Here is a 20,211-nt window from a genome sequence, read left to right on the forward strand (position 1 = left end):
ATGCATTGCAATAATAACCACAGTAGTAATGCAAAGGGTTAGAGTAGCTGCCAGAAACAATAGAAAAAAGAAAGTGTGCCCCTTTACATTGATTTGTTCATTAGTCCAATATTCAGTTCAAAACACAATGGAGGGCCAGGAGTTTGGCCTACTGTAGAGTGTTTGCCTAGCACGCACAAAGACTTGCGTTTGATTCTTCAGTACCACATACATAGAAAAAAGTTGTTAGTGGTGCTATGGCTCAAGTGGTAGAGCTCTAGCCTTGAGAAAAGTCCAAGGACAGTGCTCAGGCCCTGAGTTAAAGGTCCAGAACTGGCCAAAAAAATACAATGGAGAAGTTTTGTGAGGTCTCAAGTATTTCATCAGTAACAACTGAAACTGGTATGGAGACTTCAAAATTACAGAAGGTGTTTTAGTTTTTGCAGCAGGGATTCAAAGGGAATTATGCAAATTGTCTGGTACCCATTTCTAACTGCATTTACAATTCCCTCCAAAGAAAAACAATAACCTAGTTGAAGAAAGTTTCAAGATACCAATAGTTAAGGACAATTTTTAAATAACAAATGCTAGTTTTTTTTTCTCTTAACCTTTTTTTTTTTTAAATGGAAACAGGTATGGCTAAATAGGATACCACCATAATTTATCACTTTAAATGAAATTCAGATTTAAAAATAATAGGATTTCTAAGTAAAATTGTTGTTCTTGTTGCTGGGGTTTTGTTGTACTGGGGTTTTGAATTTAAGACTGCTTGCTTGCTTGCGTTCTACCATTTGAGCCATACTCTGTCTTGCTTTTTATTGGAGACAGAATCTCAAAAACTTTCCTGTTTCGGCTGGCTGTGAATGAAGACCCTCCACATCTCAGCCTCTGAAGAAACTAGGATTACAGATGAGAGCTACCAGCACCCAATATATCTTTGCATTGAAAAAGATTATTTGAGTGGCCCATGTAATAGAAGATTTCTCAAAATTCCCAAGTAAGGAGAAATACTTTAAAAGACATACTTAACAGTTCTACTTATTTATTTACTTATTTGTCGGCTGTGGTGCTACTGCTGAGCTCTTCAGCTCAAGAATGGTGCTTGACTTTTTGAGACAGCTTCATCACTTCTGTTTTGTTTGTTTTGGGGTAGGGTTGTTTGGTGGTTAATTGAAGGTAAGACTCACAACTCTTTCCTGCACCGGCTATCTTTGAATGGTGATTCTCAGCCTCCTGAGTAGCTAGAATTCTAGGCGTGAGCCATCAGCACCCAAGCTTGTTCCACTCTTTAGGACAAAAGCAGTATAAAATACAAAAATAACAGCATCAAAATGAAAGACTCACTAAGAATCATCTCTATTTCCTAGTTTAATTATGGAGAGTATTGCACTTTATTATTCACAAAATGATGTGGCCAATAGTAACATACAGGTACACAACTTAATATTTATTATATGCATTTTATATACATTATTTTTCAACAGCTGTACGTTTGCTTTGTGGTACAATCTTAAAAATTTGCTGATTCATAGTTTGTAAAACAAAAACCTTACAAAACTCATCAAAACTTGCAAACTGATCAGAAAAGGGTTTTGGAAGACTAGAAAAAATACTTTATTGTCTTAATCATCATGCATTACACAAACAAAAATCTTTACACCAAAAAAAAAAAATAAGCACATCTAAAAAAATAAAATGGGGAAAATTAGGCCAAACACAGCAAATTTCTGTATCTTGATTCAACTATTTTTGTATTCGATCTGTAACACAAAGTTTTACTCCAAATATTTTAAACAAGATAGGTTTGAAATCATGGTAAACCAAGATACACATCTTAGGGGAAACACCTTGGTTTGTAACTTAAACTATAAAATATTTCATTTTTAGTCTATTTTAGACTATTCAAAGAGTTCCAAAATAGATATACAGGTTCCTTTAGCACATTAATAAAAGGATATAAAGACCAACAAAAAGTGAAATAAATAATAGGCCATTAGCAAGATGGATAATCCTTGATAAATAAACTTGTAAATACAGTAAGATGTACAAAATATCACATAGTGATAGGATGCCAAGATTAGTTTTAAAGAGTTCACGTGGAGTACTAAACTCCAGTTTTATTTTTATACATTTAATAGTCCTTGGTTTGTGAAGACATGTATGTAATGATGAAGATGATTTAACATCTTTATGGAAGGACTTAGCTGAGCTGTATTAGGTAAAAGAAGGAAAGAAAGTGGTTACGGGTGGCAGGTCAGTGAGATCTCTGTGTTTTAGGGTTGTATAATGCAGAAAAATTCAATACAATCTTGAGCACTGCTGTGACAGGCTAAATATATAAAAAGATTTATAAAAACTAGAATTTTATCCAAACATTTTGTGCAACTAATGCTAAAATATTTTAAGTTAAACTTTCTTTTCTTTTTCTTTTTTAAAGCAAAATAAGTTTAAAAGGGAATCTGTGGCATTCAACTGATAAATTTAAGATCACTAGAGATGAAAATAAGCTACTCTCGGAGCTCACTTCCCCCACAGAGCACCACATTCCTAACCCTAAGGCAGCACACAGAGTCCAAAAAAAAAGGTCTTTTTTTCTTTTTTAAGATCAGACTCCACATTGTTTTAAAGACACCAAAAAGAAGACATATGCTCAGTTCATGTCCAGTACAAGCCACAATACTGGAGTCCTTTCTCTTTTTGTCCCACAAAATACAGTAATTACAGTTAAATCAATGAGCCTGACATGATGGTGTGATTTCTACCAATTAATACCTGACTCAAACAGCCTTCACCAGGCTGATCGCATTTAGTGTTATATCAATACCCTTTCTTTTGTGATGGCAGTGATGCAGACCCTTGCTGCCCACGCCAAGTTTTTCTCTTGAAGTGTGTTTCTGCTGATTCACACAAATACTTTGGCAAGGGCATCAGCTCCTGCACTGGCAATGTATGCTTTCGACGGATGAAAAGCAACATCATAAATCGATTCGTCCAATTTCTTCCTATGAGCTGTTATTTCTTGCACGCATGTCTTGCTGTCTAAATTCCATAACCTAATGGAACAGTCATGGCCTGTAAAGAACAAATAAAGCTTGTTACGGAGTAACACTTCTTTTACAAAGGCGATGGGTAAATATACAAGTTCAGACTTACTTCCAGACATCAAATAGATTCCATTAGGATCCACTGCTAGACTTGTAACAGCATCCAAGTGAGCTACCATGCAATGGATCATTTTACCTAAATAGAATATGACACAAAGATTAAGTTTTTAAAAATTCTGATGTGTGACATGGATGTGCTATAAAATACAGCATCAATAGACTAGACAAGGACCACAGCAGTGTTCTTTATTTATTGATTGATTTTTGCCAGTCCTGGGCCTTGAACTCAGGTCTTGAGCACTGTCCTTGGGCTTTCTACCACTTCAGCCACAGCACCAGTTCCGTTTTTCCCCCCCTCTGTATGTGGTACTGAGGAATTGAACCCAAGTGTTTGTGCACGGTAGGCAAGCACTCTACCATTAGGCCAAACTCCTGGCCCCAACAGTATTCTTTTAGTTGTGGTAAAACATACCCAAAAATTTTATCAAACAAAACTGTTTGAGAACATATGAGTGGTTTAGAGCAATCACAATGTTTGCCATTTAATTTTGTTCTTTGTTGCGCATTTCACATAAATGAATTCAGCAAAGCTATGCATAGTGATTTACACCTGTTATGTAATCTTAACTCAGGAGGCTGAGCTTAATAGGATTAGAGATCTGAAAATCAAAATCCCTGTGAGACACTTATCTCTAATAAACTACTCAAACAAGGCGGGGAGGGGCAGTGGCCTAGTGGTAGACTTACTTAGCATGCATGAAGACCTGGGTTTGATTCCTCAGTACCACATACACAGAAAAGGCTGGCAGTGGGGTTGTGGCTCAAGTGGAAGAGCTCTAGCCTTGACAAAGACCAAGGATAGTACCCAGGCCTAGCCTTGAGCACAAAGAGGCCCAGGGACAGCACCGAGGCTGAGTTCAGCCCCACAACTGACCAAAAAAAAGGGGGAGAGGAGTGGGCTGTGGGACATGAATCAAGTGGCCAGCATGTGGGAGGCTTTGGGTTCCATCTCCACAGAAGACAGGGGATGTGGGGAGGGAAATACAATAGCTATTTGACATGAAATATAATTTGGGGCTGAGAGTTTGGCTTAGTGGTAGAGTGTTTACCTAACATGCATGAAGACCCAGGTTCAATTCCTTGGTACAACATATACAGGATAAAGCCGGAGTGGTGCTATGGCTCAAGTGGTAGAGCTCTAGCCTTGAGAAAGCCCGAGGACAGTGCTCAGGCCCTGAATTCAAGCCCCAGGACTGCCCCCTCCCCCCCAAAAGTATATATAATTTAATAACCATCTTTACTGAAACTTGGCAAATAAGTGGAATTTGAGCCCTCTAGTTCCTTCTGCCACTAGATCTGAACACTAGTACTGTTGTGTATAAAAGGAGAAACTGATACCAAAGCTACCCTCAAAATTTTGCAGTCTGCCAGGCATGGGGGCTCATGCCTGTAATCCTATCTATTCAGGAGGCTGAGATCTGAGTATCATGGTTCAAAGCCAGCCGGACACTACTACTAAAATCCAATCGGTGAGACTCTTTATCTCCAATTAACCACTAGAATATGGGAAGTGGGGCTGAGGCTTAAGGGGTAGGGCAGTAAGTAGTCTTGAACTGAAGAGCTTAAGGACAGCACACAGGCCCAGAATACAAGTCCCTCAACCCACCAAAAAAAATTGTAGTCTGGTCTATAGCATGCAAACTACTACCAAACAGGATACAATTTTTTAAAAAAGGCAGACTACCTGTGTAATGAGTATAAGGCCATGATTTCAAATCCTACCATTAATCTCTCCAAAATAAATATAAAAATAAAATGTGAAAATGGGACTTATGCCCAAGTTGAAATTAGAACTAAGTTGGCAATATGCTGTTAGGCTGCACAAAGATTTGGGGACAAAGCCATTCTGAACTGTAATAAATGTTTCTGATGGACAGATCATACACAGCAAATACTGACACTAGTTTATTCTCCTTCCATTCAGCAGTCAAACAAGTAAGATAGTTCTAGTTGTGGGGTTGGGAGTTTGGCATAGTGGTAGTGTGCTTGCCAGCATGCATGAAGACCTGGGTTCGATTCCTCAGTACCACATACACAGGAAAAAACCAGAAGTGGTGTTGTGGCTCAAGCGGTAGAGCTCTAGCCTTGAGAAAACAGAAGGACAGTGAGTTCAAGGCCCAGGACTGGCAAAAAAAACAAACAAAAAAAAAGAATTCTAGTTGTGCCCATGCTTCCTAATAGCATTTTTACATTGGGACGTGAAAGAGCCTATCTCTGTTACTTGCCATGAGGCCTTTACTACTGACCTGAATACAAAACTAACCCATAATCAAATAAGCAAAAACATACTAGAAAATCAATAGTTGTGTTATAGCTTTTATCAAGCAATTATCAGCTGAGGATAAAATTAATTATTCCAAAGCACGGTTACACTTGTCATTCATATAAATATAAGAAAATTTAAAAAGAGCCTTAAAAAAATACATGCATACGTAGGCGGGCACAGTGGCTCATGCCTGTAATACTATCTACTCAGGGGGCTGAGATCTGAGGGTCAAGGTTCAAAACCAGCCCAGGCACAAAAGGACCTCAGACTCTTTTTTTTTTTTTTGGCCAGTCCTGGGCTTGAGCTCAGGGCCTGAGCCCTGTCCTTGGACTTTCTCAAGGCTAGAGCTCTACCACTTGAGCCTCAGCAGCACTTCTGGCTTTTTTCCTATGCATATGGTACTGAGGAATTGAACCCAGGTCTTCATGCATGCTAGGCAAGCACTCTACCACTAGGCCAAACTCCAACCCTGGACCTCAGACTCTTATCTCCAATTAACCTCTAGAAAATGGGAAGTGGGCTTAGCTCAAGGGTAGGGTGACAGTGTTGAGCTGAAGAGCTCAAAGACAGCACCAGGCCAAGTTCAAGCCCCCCAACCCCCCCCCCAACCATACGTATACACACAACCTTCTCCATCTATCAAAAGACTAAAATTAGATTTAATATCAACACAATTTTATAAGTTTCTTATAAAAGATACACTGTGGGCTGGGAGTTTGGCCTAGTGGTACAGTGCTTGCCTAGCATGCAGGAAGACTGAGGTTCAATTCCTAGGTACCACATATATAGAAAAAAAAAAAGCCAGAAATGGTGCTGAGGCTCAAGTGGTAGAGCTCTAGCCTTGAGAAAGTCCAAGGACAGTGCTCAGGCCCTGAGTTCAAGCCCAGGACTGGCAAAAAAAAAAAAAAAAAAAAGATACACTGTGAAGGTGACAGTTAACAGTATGTCCATCATACTATGGGCTGTTCTTTTTTTGTTTTCTTGTTTTGGTCCTGATTCTGGGACTTCAACTCAGGTCCTGGATGCTATCTCCAGAGGTTGGGGTTTTGTTGTTGTTCTTTTATTTTGCTCAGGGCTATCACTCTACCACCTAAGCCACAGCTACATGTCTGACTTTTAGATGGTTAACTGGAGGTAAGAGTCTTAGTAACTTTCCTGCCTTGGCTGACTTTAATCCTTAGATCTCAGCCTCATGAGTAGGTAGGATTACAGGCATGAGTCACTGGCACTGGCTACCATTCTATGTTTTGTTTTTGCCATCCTGTGAGTTGAACTCCGTGTCTGGAAGTAGTGCCTAAGCTTTTGTGCTCAAGGTTAGCACTTTACACTTGAGACACTCTACTTCCAACGTTTTACTGATTAATTGGAGACAATAGAAATCTCATCAACTATTCTGCCTAGGCTGACTTCAAACTACAATCCAAAAATCTCAGCCTCCTGAGTATTAGGATGAGTGAGTAGTAAGCTACCTACCAGCACTCAGTCTACCAAACTGTTTTAAGAATACATTAGAAGAGGGCCAGGAGTTTGGCCTAGTGGTTAAAGTGCTTGCGTAGCATGCACAAAGACCCGGGTTCAATTCCTCAGTACCACATACATAGAAAAAAGCCGGAAGTGGTGCTGAGGCTCATGTGGTAGAGCTCTAGCCTTGAGAAAGTCCAAGGACAGTGCTCAGGCCCTGAGCTCAAGCCCAGGACTGGCAAAAAACAAAACAAAACAAAACAAAACAACACATTAGAAGGCCAAAGAGTTTGGCCTAGTGGTTAAAGTGCTTGCCTAGCATGCACGAAGACCCGGGTTCGATTCCTTGGTACCACATACATACAAAAAGCTGGAAGTGGTGCTGAGGCTCAAGTGGTAGAGCTCTAGCCTTGAGAAAGTCCAAGGACGGTGCTCAGGCCCTGAGCTCAAGCCCAGGACAGGCAAAAAAAAAAAAAAAAGAATACATTAGAAGACAGGGAAGGGTGACATTCTCCAAAAAGAAATGTACTCTATACCTGACTTATGTTACTATAACCTTTGTATATCATCTTTGTAATTAAAAAATGTTTAATCTTTTTACATTTGAACTGCCAAAAGCTCTCCTATAATATACATTAAGACAAATTATGAAGAAGAAGATTCAAATGGCATGTAGAAGTCATTATAGATAGAAAAGATATTACTTACAAAAATGTGTTATACTAGCCTGGCACAGTGGCTCATGCTGGTAAATTCTAGCTACTCAGGAGGCTGAGATCTGAGGATCAAGGTTTAAAGTCAGCCCAGGCACAAGAGGACCTGAGACTCTTATCTCCAATTTCCCTCTAGAAAATGGGAAGTGGTAGGTTCAGGGGTAGGGTGGTAGCCTTGAGCTGAAGAGCTCAGGGACAGCACCCAGGCTGAGTTCAAATCCCATGACCCACCAAATAAAAAAAAAGTGCTATACAAGGCAAGAATCTAAGTTGAAACAGTTTAAAGCCAAGTTGAGTAAAAACTTAGTGAGACTCCATCTCAACGAACAAGCTGGACACAGTGGTATGCACATAACCCCAACTATAGAGAAGATAAAGGTAGAGGATGGAAGTCTAAGCCCAGCCCTAGGCAAAAATCTAAGGCCCAATCTGAAAACGAAGTACAAAGAACATAATGGGATGAGGTGTGTGTGTGGGGGGGGGGGGTTGGAGGGAGGGAGGGAGGGAGAAGCAGCAGAACTCAATTTTTAAGTGTTTTACCTACCAGGCTCAGAGGAAAACAACAACAACAACAAAAACCAAAACAGGCTTTTTAAAAACAAACAAACCCCTAGGCATTTCCAAGAATGTAGCTCAATGATAGCACACTTGTCCAGCTGGGTACCCATTTTGGTTAGTCGTGGGGCTTGAACTCTGGGCCTGGGTGCTGTTCCTGAGCTCTTCAGCTCAAGGCTACCACCCTACCCCTGAGCCAAGCCCCACTCTAGCATGGAACCACAACACCACTTCTAGGTTTCTGGCAGTTAACCGGAGATATAAGTCTCAAAGTCTTTTGTGCCTGGCGATGGCTTTGACTGAGACCCTCAGATCCGAACCTCTTGAGTAGCTAGAATTACAGGCATGAGCCACCAAAGCTTAAATACAAATATATATATATATATATATATATATATTTTTTTTTTTTGTCAGTTCTGGGCTTGAGCTCAGGGCCTGAGCATTGTCGTTGGACTTTCTCAAGGCTAGCACTCTACCACTTGAGCCTCAGCACCACTTCTGGCTTTTTGCTATGTATGTGGTACCGAGGAATCGAACCCGGGTCTTCGTGCATGCTAGGCACGCACTCTACCATTAGGCCAAACTCCTGGCACCACAAAAATAATTTTTAAAAATTTACCTCAAATTTGACAGACATTATATAAAATAGTATTTTAGCTGTAAACCAGTGGATTAAGCCTGTAATCCTAGCTATTTAGGTGGCTTGAGATCTAAGAATCGTGGTTCAAACCCACCTGGGCAGAAAAATCCCTGTGAGACTTTCATCTCCAATTGACCATTCAAAAACTGGCAGTGGAGCTGTGGCTACCCTTGAGCATAAAGAGCTCAGCGCAGGGACAGGGCTCACACCTTGAGTTCAAGCCCTTAGGCCAATAAAAACAAAAACAAAAAACAGCATTTTAATCACAAATTTATTACTAATATGAAAAGACAACATACTTACCCGTTTTATTGTCAAAAAATTTGATATGCCTATCTTCATGAGCAGTTATTGTAACAGGAAGTGTGGGATGACTTACTACTCTGTTAATATGATTACCGGATTGTAAACCTGAAACATAAAGGAATACATTTTTTTGAATTTGAATCATTTGGGCTAAGGATGTAGCTCTCTGGAAAAAATATTTGCTTAGCATACAATGAAGCCTATCTGACATCCAGCATTGTAAACATGAAAGATAAAAAACCTTAAACTTAACTACTGAAATATCTTGGCTTATCAAGCAAAAATGAGTGACTATCACTCATAGGTAATAACTTGTAAGCAAACATAATCAGAATCACAGAGTAATAACTTGAGTAGTTTGTAGCTTTTAATACAGACATTTGGAATTTTCTTCTATTAGTTTTTCTTCAAATTTGTATAACACATGAAATCGGTAAGGAGGCCACAGTTATCTGAAATATCAGATAACTTCTGAAGCTAGGTGCAGTGGCTCACACCTATAATCCGAGCTACTCAGGAGGCTGAGATCTGAGGATCAAGGCTCACAGACAGTACAGGCACTAAAGAACCTGTGACTCTTATCTCCAATTAATCACAGGGGCAGTGCCCAGGCCCAGAGTTCAAGCCCCATGACCCCTCAGCCACCTCCAATAAAATGAACTGCTGAGCCCTTACAATATGGTGCAGTTTGAGGGCAAGAGCATGGCCTGAGAGTTCAGAGCCACATGACCCATGATGACCATTCATCACATACTTTTGCAATTAGTACATGGTTTTTGCCTCTCTATTTACGATAGAAGCTTAACAATAAAGCACTAAAAAGGAATATACATGACTCATTGTTACTTGTAATGTTCATTAACTTCTCTGGAAAATGGCTTTGTAAGCTAAAAATGGAATCAGGAATTAGAGAAGAATGTAGGAACTTTCTTCCTACCTGCACTATTCTACTACTCCTTAGCCACTGAACTGGAAATCGATTTGTTATCCTGCACTAAATACATTCCCAAGTTCTACTGATCTTAGGTAGGTTAACCTCAGTTTTCTCAACTATAATGTTACAACAATTAAAAGAGTCAATCCTTGCCAAGTTCCTAGAAAGATGAATGAGGTAGTAAAAGTTACTTTTCATAAAAAAAAAAAAAAAAAAAAAAAAAAAACTTAAACTATGGCAGGAGCATGGTAGAGTGCCTGGGGTGCCTGAAGCCCAGGGTTCAAATTCTTGGTACCACATATACAGAAAAGGCTGGAAATGGTGCTGTGGCTTAAGTGGTACAGCCCTAGTCTTGAGAAAAGCCCAAGGTCAGTGCCTAGGCCCTGAGTTCAAGTCCCAGGACTAGCAAAAGAAAAAAAAAAAAAAAAAAAAAGGAAAGATTATTCAGTCCAAGTAAGAAATATAGTACTTTATAGGCTATAAAACAGATAAAACTTGAAACAACACTAAGTAAATAAGAAACAAAAACCTTTAAACTACAAGTTACACAATGATCTTTTAAATCTTACCTATTAGCTAATAGGCTTTGAAAGTATCAGGTGGGCCTAGTGGTTCACACCTATAATCTCAGCTACTTAGCTTAGACAAAAAAGTCAGTCCAGACCATCTTAATAAGCTGGGCATAAGCCACAAGTGGCAGATACCTTCAGAGAAAACCTTCCAAAGACCATTTGTAAAATAACTCAGAAAAGAGAAAAACTTGCCAAAATCCAAATAGATTCATTTGTACCAGCCTTTCTAAAAGTAACTAAAGCTTCATCTGGATCTAAAGAACAGCTACCCAATGGGAACTAAAGCCCATGCCTATCTAACTTATAATTGTCACCCCAGCCTTTCTACAGCTTCAACAGAAACTCACCTCTAAAAACAGGAGGGTTACCCATGCTAAATGATTCTGGAATTACATCAGGCATTGGGATAGGCAAAAGAGGAATTATTTCTTACTTCCTGATTTACAAACCTGCCACTAAAGGTAGCTAATAGTGTAGGCAATACAGACAAACCCTTAGGGACACACTAACTTCTCAGCAACTATGGCAACAGAGCAGAAAAACCTTAGGCATAACCAAGGGAAACCTGTGCTATACACGGCACAGAATAGGGCTCTATGATTAATAAATCAGGCAGGACAAGTATAAACTAACATTTGTAACTAGCCAGTCTGGCCTCTCAAAACTTTCCGAAAGAGCTGCTTGAGGATAGCTCATCTCATGGGATGATACCTGATCCTTGGCTTCCTGGCTTCTCTCCTTCTGGGAACTTTTAGTTTCCCTATTACCTCTATTTACTATATCTTATATAATTAACATTCTCAATAAAATGCCACAGTGAGATCTACCTAGTAGCTAGGTGACCAGCAGTCACCTGCACCAGGCTACCAGTACTTAGATCCTGCTATGTTCTCATGGACTGCTTTCTAAGCATCTTCAAGATAACTCTATCACCTTGCTCAGCTCAAATCAATTCCAAGAAGACAGGATTCCATGGTTTGTTGTTCTATCAGAAGAGGAATGTGAAGGAAGTTTCTCTCTTGAAGACTCAAGGTAGGAAGAAACTACCAAGAGCCAAAGTAGAATGAGAAAAGAAGGGCTTAGTGTATGAAATTCAAATCATATTCTGAGGAAGTAATGACAAATCAAGCAATACCCAGGAAAAGAAACTGCCACTAGGCCAAACTCCTGGCTCCTTAACTCCCCCCCCCCCCCCCCCGTACCAGGGTTTGAACTATGGGCATTGGCACTTGATGGCTTGCTTGCTCTAGCACTTGAGTGATGCCTCCAGCTTGACTTCCTCCTGGTCATTTTGGAGATAGTTTTGTGGACTTTTCTGATGGGCTGGCTTCAAACTCAACCCTCCAGATCTCAACCTCTAAGTCTGAGCATAAGCCGCTGGTGCCTGGCTTCAGATACTAAATTTAAATACATATATTTCATATACACAGGAGAAAAATGGGATATGGAAACATAAGGAAAGACATTTTAAATATAATTTAGTTTGACCATGTAATCCCATTCAGAAGGCTGAAGCAGAAAACTTGTGTATTTGAAGCTGGTAAACTTTGTCTCAAAAACAGATAAATAAATCAGGATATAATTAGGTTTGAGAGTTAACCATGAAACCACGTAAATGTTTTATATAACTACAAAAGAATCAGCACTTTCTGAAAAAAAAAAATCTAAAGTAAAATAAAGCAAATGAACTTATTTATATCCAACTAAAATGCAATACTGAAAGTTATTAGAGCATAGTATCAACTATTATCGATAATCAAATGTTAGAGATGGCATCATACTGAGATAACTGTGGTGTACTATAGAATAAGATAAAGCAATTAGAGATGACGGTGAGGATGATTTTGTTAAGAACCAGCATAAATCTGAATTGGAAGTTCCCCCGCCACACACACACACACATACACACACACACACCAGGGGGGGGGGGGAGGGGAGAAAGAGATGGTCTTTGGGCTTGAACACTGAACCTGGAGTGCTATCCCTGAGGTCTTCAGCAAGACTACTATTTTGAGCACAGCGCCACTTAGGGTTTTCTTTTTTTTTTTCTGGTTTATTTTATTGTCGGGGTGATATATATAGGAGTTACAGTTACATTTATCAGGTAGTAGGTATATTATTCCTTGAACATTGTTACCCCTTCCCATGCTTTTCTCCCAATTTCCCTCCCTCCACCCTCTTCCAGTCATCTTGTTTTTCCCTTCTACTTCTGGTTTTCTGGTGGAGATAAGTCTCATGGACTTTCCTGCCTGGGCTGGCTCTGAACCACGATCCTCAGACCTCAGCCTCCTGAGTAGATAGGATTTTAGACATGAACCACCAGAGACTAGCTGGAAGTTTACGTTTTAAAAAATGCATATTTGGGGCCTGGAGTTTGGCCTAGTGGTAGAGTGTTTGCCTAGCATGCATGAAGACCGGGGTTCAATTCCTCAGTACCACATACATAGAAAAAAGTTGGAAGTGGTGCTGTGGCTCAAGTGTAGAGCTCTAGCCATGAGAAAAGTCCAAGGACAGTGGTCAGGCCCTGAGTTCAAGCCCCACAACTGGAAAAAAAAATGCACATTTGCCGGGTGTGGTGCCTCATGCCTATAATCATAGCTACTCAGGAAGCTAAGATAGGAGGATTGCAGTTCAAAGCCCGCCTGAAGCACTGAAGAGATTCTTAATCTGGAAGTGGGGTTATGGGTCAAGAGGGAGGGCGGTAGCCTTGAGCTGGAGAGTTCAGAGAAAGCGCCCAACCTCCCCTCCCCCCAAAGCACATGCAAAGATTATGAAGGAAGATAAGCCCAATAATCTAGCACCTAGATTCTAACCTTCTAATAGCCATTTAGGTTTTTGGAGGGTTTTTGTTGTTGTTGTTCATGAGGCCTGCACTCAGGGCCTAGAGCTGTCCTTAAGCTCTTTTGCTCAAGGCTAGCACTCTACCAATCTGAGCTACAATTCCAATTCTAGTTTTCTGGTGGCTAATTGGAGATAAGAGTTTTATGGGCTTTCCTGCCTTGATAGCTTTGAACCATGATCCTAGATACTCAGTCTCCAGAGTATCTAGGATTTTAGGCATGAACCACCAGTGTTGGCTAAATGCTATTTATTGCTAAAATCAACCAAAATTCTTTAGCAAAATAACCTATCTCAGATCTGAGGCAAAAATGAACAAGATGAGCCCGGAATATTTTTATCATAATGACATCAGGGGTTCGGCCTGTAATCCTAGCTACTTGGAAGATGACAAATATCAAGAGGATTTCAGTTCAAGGCCAGACTAGGCAAAAAGTCCATGAGACCCCTTCTTAACTGGACATAGTGGCATGCTCGTCATCCAAACTGTGTTTAAGCCTGAGGGAAACAAAGAAAAGGTCAAGATCTGAAGGAAACCAATAGATGCAGAGAGACTTGGCAGACCTTATTTAACAACCAGTCATAACAACAAAAGTACCAGTGTTCTTTAGAACCCTATTTAAATAAACGGTGTAACAATAGCCTATAAGACTGGCATAGTCCTAAATACAATTAGGGTGAGTATACAAGGTTCTTCATGTTTTCTTCTCTACTTTCACATATATTTCCATAATAAATTTAAAATTATTTATTGTGCTTTTTACCTCTTTTTATTTTTATATTACTCCATTCTCTCCTGTCCTTAGTTATCCACTAAGTATTTAAGTCACAATATGAATAAGTATAACTAACATAGTGAAGCTATTTTTTCATCCTAAATTCAGTCAATAGGAAAACTGACTGAAATATAATCCCCCTTTTCATATCATAGTCCTTTTTAAGACCTTTCAGAGAAAATGGTGATAACTTACCAGCTTCTACCTGTGATGAAAGCATCACCAATGACTGTGATGTTTCTAAATCATAAATTACTGCACTGCCAGTGTTGAAAGAGGTTACCATATGAGCTGGATCGCAGCCTATGAAGTCAACAGATGTGGGTACTCCATGTTCTGAAAGAAGCACAAAGATACACTATAAACATAATAATTTTGAAATTACTACTTTTGTCTTTTTGTCGGTCATTGGGCTTGAACTCTGGGCCTGTGCACTGTCCCTGAGCTCTTCAGCTCAAGATTAGAGCTCTACCTCTTTGAGCCACAGCACCACTTTTGGTTTTCTGGTGATTATTTAAGAGTCTCATGGCCTTTCATGCCAGGGCTGGCTCTGAACCATGGTTCTCAGATTTCAGCCTCCTGAGTAGTTAAGGTTACAGCCAAAAATTTCTACTTTTTAGAAAAGAAAAGTTTAAATATTCTTGAGCTAGAATTAAAAAAAGAGAGATAAAGACCCATTGTGTTAGGATAGAAAACAGAAACAGGTATTGTTCATGTCTTTAATTCCAGCTACTTGAGAAGTAGAGACCAGGAGAATCTCAGTTTGAGGCCAGTCCAGCAAAAACTCAACAAGACCTTATTTCAAAAAAGCTGAGTATAGTGGGTATACATGGCATTCCCAACTACATGAATATCATGGTGCAGAATACCCTTGCCATAAAATTGGAAGACCCTGACTGAAAGGAAAATTAAAGCACAAAGGGAGAGAGGCCTGGCTATAGTGGTAGACCTCCTGCTTAATAAGTTTAAGACTTGGGAATTCAAACCTCAGTAATGAAATCTGCACTGCTGGAAGAAGGAGGAAAAAAAAGAAACTTTTTCCTCAATTTTAATTGATACATTTCTTTTAACATTAAAGGAAAACTATAAATGAACAGTAGTAAATTACTAGCCAGGTATGGTGGCATATACCTGTAATGCCAGAATTTGGGATGCTAAGAAAAGGGAATCCAGTCTTTCAATTAGTCAATTGATTAACTATTCTATGTCTTTTTTTTTTTTTTTTTGGTGGGGGGGCAGTCCTGGGGCTAGAACTCAGGGTCTGGGCATGGTCCTTGGGCCACAGCACCACTTTTGGCTTTTTCTGTGTATGTGGTCCTATGGAATCAAACCCAGGGCTTTGTGCATGTTAGCACTCTATCACTAGGCCACATCCCCGGCCCCTATGCATATTCTTCTAAGGTTAAAAAAAAAATTGAAAATAAGGTATTCTCAAATCTGCATTTTGGGAGGTATCCTCCCATGTCAAATATATAAATCTTATCAATCAGTTGATGCAAATCACACAAAAAAATTTTTTTGGTGCTGTCGCTGAGGCTTGAACTCAAGGGCCCTGTGCTCTTCCTTAGGATTTTGCTCAGCATTCCACCACTTGAGCCACATTTTTACTGTTAATTTTACTGGACTGGCTTCAAACCATGATTCTCAGATCTCATGCCTCCTGAATAATTCAATTATAGAAATGAACCACCAGCATCCAGCTCAAGTCAAATTTTGGGATCTAAAAAATGAAGGTCAAAGCCAGATGGTAGCTCACGCCTGTAATCCTAACTACTTGGGAGGCTGAGATCTGAGGATCACAGTTCAAAGCCTGCCCAGGCACGATAACCGTGACACTCTTATCTCCATTTAATCACCAGAAAACCATAAGTGGCATTGTAGCTCAAGGGTGAGGCAGTAGCCTTGAACTGAAGAACTCAGGGACAGTGCCTAAACCCATATATATATATATATATATATATATATATATATATATATATATATATATGATATGAAAGTAATCCAACTGGTGCCTTTAGCAAAGGGTACTATTTTCCTGATGGTGTCTATATTTCCCGAGGTGGGCTCAGCATCATGGTATGCATGGTTTCTAGTCCGATGGAGACTACCACAGCTTCAGTTTTGTGGGTAGTTATGTGGAGAGACAATATGGAGTTATCCCTATGAGTACTCCACTGATCTTTAGAAATACTTTTGGGCTATGGTAAAAATTTGCAAAGCACTTCAAGTAAAAAATTACTGAACAAATTATTACTGTAAATCCATATTAAGTTCTTCCAATATATCCCTTTGGAATAGAGAATAAATAACAAATTGGCTGTTTTGTCTTCTTAATCTCTCAATTTCTAGTTTTAAATTAACAAAATGTACTTACCCTTGTCTCCATTGTAAGTGCAAATACAAGGCAATTTTTCTTGTGGATTCCATAACCTAATAGTGCCATCTGCTGAACAAGATAGTAACTGATTTTTTATGCCACTGTAGGCAAGACCCCAGACTGCATCTGTATGAGCAACGAAAGTGCCAGCTAGAATATTTGACTCTAGGAAGAAATAACAAGACAAGCTGAATGAAAATATTATTCCATATAATTAAATATGAAGAACACATACATCCAGGTGCAGTGGTACACATCTATAATCCCAACACTCAGAAGGCAGAGGCCTGTTCAAGGCAAACTTGTGACAAGCCAGTCTGAGATACATCCTCTCTCTTTCTCCTTTACACACAATAAAAGATACCATATAGCACATTTTAAAATCAAATCTCAAATGGACAATTTCATTCAACATAATTTACCAACAAATTGTTCTATTCTACTTTCCCAAGAGTCTAGTTACACCCACTTCTTATTTTAACTGCTCTATCAGCACCTTAATCTTGGAAAGTACATCTCACCTAGTCTACTATACTACTATATTAGAGCAGCCTCTACAGGTTAATTCTTGTTCCATTCTTCTAATCCCCTACTTTATTTTCCCTGTAAGATTCACAGTCACGCCAGGGGCAAGTGGCTCATGCCTGTAATCCTAGCTACTCAGGAGGCTGAGATAGAGGATCACAGTTCAAAGCCAGCCTAGGCACTAAAAAATGTGAGACTGCTATCTCCAATTAACCACTAGAAGTGGGGCTAAGGCTCAAAGGATAGGGTGGTAGCCTTGAACTGAAGAGCTCAGGGACAGTGCCCAGGCCCAGGGGTAGGATGATAACCTTGAGCTGAAGAGCTCAGGGGCAGTGCCCAGGCCCAGAGTTCAAGACCCATAACCTACGCCCCCCCCCCACCTCCCCACCCCACAATCGTGGGGTTGAGAATGTTACCTAGTGGTAGAATGCCTGCGTAGCATGCACGAAGCCCTGGGTTTAATTAATTCCTTGGTACCACATACACAGAAAAAGCCAGAAATGGTGCTGTGGTTCAACGGATAGAGAGGACTAGCCTTGAGAAAGCTCAAGGACAGTGCTCAGGCCCTAAGTTCAAGCCCCAGGACTAGCACTAAAAAAAAAAAAAAAGATTCAGTCACCTCTATAAAGATCTATAAAAAAATCAGGATAGAGGAGAAAGATCAAAGCTTTTAACTCCAGAGCTTCAAGCATGCTATGCAAGTACTCTACCATATTAGTCATACCAGCTCTAAGGTGGAGTCTGCTGTCTCCTCCCTTACCCACCAGCCTAGGCCAAGACCCAGCTATTCATACATCTCCCAATGTCAAATGCTTGATGAAGAAAGGATCTTACTTTTTGCCCAAATTGGACTCGAACCTCAATTCTGATTCCCCTGTAGCTGGGATTATAAAGATGACCCATGGAACAAGCCATAACAGTCACCATTTTTTTTTTTTTTTGGTTAGAACCAGGGCTTGCACTCAAGTCCTAAGCTCTCACTCAGTTCACTTGCTCCATCTCACTCAGTGCACTGAAGCCTCCAGCATTTTCCCTGATCAAGTAGCAGTGAGGTCTCAAAGCCTTTCCTGTCTAGGGTAGCTTCAAACTAAGATCTTTCTGAGGAGCTAGGATTACAAGTGTGAGTTACAAGCACTAATCCATCATCCTTTCAAAACTCTTCTAGAGCTTACTTTTTACTGACAGTTCTGTTACCATCTGGTTTAAATATCACTATGTTAGATCTAAACCATAAACATCTCCAGCCACTTGTTTATTTGCTTAATGTTCATCTTTTTTCTTAAACTAAATCTTTTTTCTTATGAAAATGTTTATTATCATTAATGCTAGGTAAACAGAAGCAACAAGTGTGTTAAAATAGACCAAAATGTGTTAAACAGACTGAAGAACTACAACATTTTAGTTTTACGTTAATTATAAAGAATGTCCATGTATGTATATTTGGATGGTTATGTAGTTTTCATCTAGAACAGACTGCAAAAAGTGTCTGTAGAAGTCAAAGTTTTGTTGCTGCAGTTTTTCTTTTTCTTTTCTTCTCTTTTCTTTTTTTTTGCCAGTCCTGGTCTTGAGCTCAGGGCCTTGGATTTTCTCAAGGCTAGAAGCTCTACCACTTGAGCCTCAGCACCACTTCCGGCTTTTTTCTATGTATGTGGTACCAAGGAATTGAACCCCGTTCTTCGTGTGTGCTAGGCAAGCACTCTACCACTAGGCTAACCTCCCAGCCCTTCATTTTAAAACTCAAGAAGTTATGGCTCACTGTTGCTTTGCATATTTGGTATATTGCTCTCAAAAGACTGTTTTGTGGCCATTAAAATGCTTTCAGTTTTAGAAAAATAGAATATATAGTGCTGAGGTAAAAGATAATTTTTGTTACCATTTTTTAAAAAATGGTACTGACTTATACTGATTGTCCCTGTATGTTTCCATTGTCTTTCACTTAATATGTTAAATACTGTAAGATGAAGGTGTAACTCAAGAAGTAGAGTACTTACCTAAAGCAAGTACTCTTAAATCAAGTGCAAAAGCCCTGAGAGTTCATATCCCAGTACCAACCCCTCCTATCCCTGCCAAAAAATTACATGCATTATCTTGAGTTTAAACATTTAAGATATTTTGTTTTTCTTTCCTCTTTGTTGGTAATCATTGAGTTTAACTTTTTTTTTTTTTGGTGGGGCATGATAAGGCTTGAACTCTGGGCACTGTCCCTGAGCTCTTCAGCTCAAGGCTACCACCCTATCCCTGGGCCTGGGCATAGTCCCTGAACTCTTCAACTCAAGGCTACTGCCCTACTCTTGAGCCATGTCCCACTTCCCATTTTCTAGAGGTTAATTAGAGATAAGAGTCTCAGGTCCTTTTGTGCCCGGGGTGGCTTTAAACCTTGATCCTCAGATCTCAGCCTTTTGAGTAGCTAGGATTACAGGCGTGAGCCACCGTGCTGGCTTTAGTTTAACATTTTAATTAATAGATTTTTAGGCAACATAAAGTACAGGCTTAAATGCTCCTGGCAGCAAATTTCTTAATTCTTCTCTTTGATAAAATAACTTACTAGCAAAGGGAAGAACTGAAGAGACTAAAATATTTTTATAAACAATTCTGTAGTAACATTGTATTTTCCTGTTGTTAACTCCATTTACTTTAAAAATATGCTTTGATACTTTTACTCACCATATGTATCATAGGGATCCACATTAGGACTAGGCATATTCCACCACTGAATGGTTGCATCAACACCACCACTAAAACACTGCTCTCCATTAGAACTAATAGCTAATGATAAAACTGGCCCACTGTAAGAAAGAGAGGGGCAAGATTACTTATAAATCTATGAAACAATTCAATCTCCATTCCCTCTAACCATGACTTTTTGGCATTTAAAAAAGTATTCTAGGTAAATGTAGTACTACTAACAATAGCAATTATTAACAATAAATATGGATGTTAACTATGAATTCAATAGAACTTACATGTGGGCCCTAAATGTGTAGATAGGCTCCACATCTAAAGAGGCACTCCTAAAGAAGGGAGAAAAAAAAAGAGAAAGCAATTAATTAATGACACATCATTGAAGGATAGAATACAGGTAGATCAAGTGTGCATGTAAAAGGA

General features: G+C 39.5%; 1 protein-coding gene across 4 annotated transcripts in view; it reads right to left on the reverse strand.

Annotated features, from left to right (window-relative positions):
- Positions 1 to 370: 370 nt before the first annotated feature.
- The window catches only part of Strn3 (striatin 3), a 101,519-nt gene continuing 81,678 nt past the window's right edge, over positions 371 to 20,211 (reverse strand). For all 4 annotated transcript variants that reach the window (XM_090345342.1, XM_090345341.1, XM_090345343.1 and 1 more), the window contains 7 exons: positions 20,070 to 20,117; positions 19,771 to 19,892; positions 16,579 to 16,746; positions 14,400 to 14,540; positions 9,082 to 9,189; positions 3,133 to 3,219; positions 371 to 3,051 (listed from right to left, as the gene is read on the reverse strand). In XM_090345342.1, coding sequence (XP_090201468.1) covers positions 2,882 to 3,051; positions 3,133 to 3,219; positions 9,082 to 9,189; positions 14,400 to 14,540; positions 16,579 to 16,746; positions 19,771 to 19,892; positions 20,070 to 20,117 — 844 coding nt within the window. In that variant the 3' untranslated portion in view covers positions 371 to 2,881. The remainder of the gene's footprint in view (positions 3,052 to 3,132; positions 3,220 to 9,081; positions 9,190 to 14,399; positions 14,541 to 16,578; positions 16,747 to 19,770; positions 19,893 to 20,069; positions 20,118 to 20,211) is intronic.

The sequence above is a fragment of the Megascapheus bottae genome, chromosome 14 (assembly GCF_031878675.1).
Source record: "Megascapheus bottae isolate mThoBot1 chromosome 14, mThoBot2.hap1, whole genome shotgun sequence".
Taxonomy (NCBI): domain Eukaryota; kingdom Metazoa; phylum Chordata; class Mammalia; order Rodentia; family Geomyidae; genus Megascapheus; species Megascapheus bottae.